At 42.2% G+C, this 2,358-nt stretch overlaps 1 protein-coding gene across 1 annotated transcript; it reads right to left on the bottom strand.

Moving 5' to 3' along the window:
- LOC119382282 (uncharacterized) lies at window positions 1-1,718 on the bottom strand. Its single transcript, XM_037649986.2, has 2 exons — window positions 1,710-1,718; window positions 1-1,109 (listed from the first exon to the last, which is right to left on the bottom strand). The coding sequence occupies exons 1-2, from the start codon at window positions 1,716-1,718 to the stop codon at window positions 93-95; spliced, it is 1,026 nt and encodes a 341-aa protein (XP_037505914.1). The 3' UTR covers window positions 1-92.
- Window positions 1,719-2,358: the final 640 nt, after the last annotated feature.

Genomic DNA, 2,358 nt, shown 5'->3' with positions numbered 1-2,358 from the left:
TACAGCCCCATGTCTGACAGTGAATAACACAACTGAGAGTTTATATTTAACACTTGAAATGAAGCTGACTGCAATACCCAAATTCAGCTGACTTAAGATTCTGCAGTCGTTGGCTCCTTTATTATTGGAGGCTGCATATTAGCCAGTACACAACACACATGGAAAACGTCCGACATGGCAGGAATCAATTCAATGGGCACACGTGTATTTAAAACATTGTACATCTTGATCCGCTGGATCATACGTTCCACATGAATTCGCACTCTTGCAATGTTATAAGTCTGCTGTACATCGGCCTCCGAGAACTGACCCTGGCCTCTGAGAAAAGGAGGCATAACAAGTACAGCCCCTGCCTTCCCGAGGTCCGTAGTAATGCCAGGAAACCCCTTATCAGCCATGATCATGTCGCCTGGTTCTACTTCTTCGAGGAAGTCGGAATGCACTGTGATGAAAGCATCAGAACACCTTCCACCATATGCCTTAGAATGAAAACAGACAGCTCCATTGGGTGTGACTGCTACAAGAATTTTGAGCGTGTAGCCACCCTTGTAGTTTGAATAGAGTGCCCTCTGCTGTGCTACAGAAGCTGGCTTCTCTGTGGGAACCTCCGTGCAATCTATAATCATGGTGCAGTTTAGGTAGTGTACTTTGAAGCAATTGGGCATTAGAGACCTGATGATGTGTCTGGGTGGAACGAATATCAATTTCTGAGTTGCGGCAGCCAATGTGCGAAGCACGCTATTAAAGTGCCTTGCAGCAGTCATTCTGCTTACAGAAAACAAAATGGCAAGTGATGAGTACGTAATGCCCAACTTTAGCTTCATTAAAAAAAGCAGGAGTCTGCCATGCATGGAAACGTCACATGAGCGGTCAGCAGCCACAGGCAGCAGCGCAAATAAAACTGCATACATTTCCAATGTGACACCACAGAGATCTCTCATGGCAGAAGAACACGCTTCTACGCTTTCATAGCCACTGAAACAAGAAGTTCTCTGGTTTGGCCCACTGTGGCGTGAAGTGGTTGAAGGGCTGCACTGAACTCCTGCATCACGAACAGTTCTGTGCGACACCTGTGTGCTTGTGTTATGCCCATCTAATGAGCACAAAAACTAAACCAAACCTCCACAGGTGTCATTATCATCAGTCTGGCAGGCCTGCATAAAAACAAGATAAAAAACTAATTAAGTAATGATTAAAATTTATCCATGCACAAGAAAATATAAATAGCAGGATTCTACAATGCATACAGGAAATCCCAAATTTCAACCCTCTTTCCTAATTATTTTCCTTGACCTAGTGACACAGTGAAAACATACTTACTGCAGTAGTAGCTTAATTACAATAAAAAGGTTCAAACACTGCTTATTGCATTTCGGCTACAAAGGTTTCAGCAAGCGATGACTGATTAAATGTGATAGAACAATATGCAGCCTCAAAATAAAGCCTGAAAATTGAGTTACTATTTGGGTAAGCATTGAATTTCAGTTGATCATCTTGCACTTTAAATGTAGTAGTACTCCAAATACATGTTGATCACCAAAGTAATGGCGTTCCTGAATGTCCGTAGTCTTTTAGTGGAACCTTTTTCGCTGTGCATGAATCACAAGTTGCATGTGATATAAAATGCATTATTTTCACTGCCACGTCATGCACCAAGTGCTCAATAGGAAAACTCATAGGAACAGGTGCAGTTCTTTTTCCTTTCCCACCTGAAGCATTAGCACCCTGCTCGTGCCTTGGTAACCAGCTCATGATGTGATGCGACTGCGATTCTTGGAGGTATTGTTTATGGCGGATGCAGTGCTATGCCTTCAGCTGAAGAGGATCTACTCATTCTGTTATTCCCAGTGAAGCAAGATGGAACAGTGGTGCCCAAGCAGTCCAAGAACACATCATTGTGCGATTCAAAAATAACTATCAGGTTAATGTATTTGATAAATCTCATAGCCACTGTTTGCCTTGATGCAAAGATGTAATCTACCATGGAACTGTGGCTGAAGTCATTTTTGCTGAGCTTTTGTAATACGGGTATTTATTCACTCCTTCATTAGTGAACATGCCAGATGCAGTGCTGCTGCTACCACTGCACAAGAAAATCTCATCGGTGGGTAGAAAGATCTGCCTCATGTCACATACCCCTTTCTGCATGCAATTCAAGGTGAAAACTTAGCTCTCTGCCATGATCCATACATTTCAGCAACAATGAATGGTATGGTAATTCCAGCGTATGATACTGCTACAACCTTGCACACAATGAAGACTACTACCAAAATAAAAGAACAATGTTATGTTAGCTGCTGTTCTAATATATTTATTAACAAGTATATCGATTGAAATTAGCCCATAGAGTGCACAGCT

This window comes from Rhipicephalus sanguineus, chromosome 2, assembly GCF_013339695.2.
Source record: "Rhipicephalus sanguineus isolate Rsan-2018 chromosome 2, BIME_Rsan_1.4, whole genome shotgun sequence".
NCBI lineage: Eukaryota > Metazoa > Arthropoda > Arachnida > Ixodida > Ixodidae > Rhipicephalus > Rhipicephalus sanguineus.
This window is presented reverse-complemented; position numbering and strand designations above follow the sequence as displayed.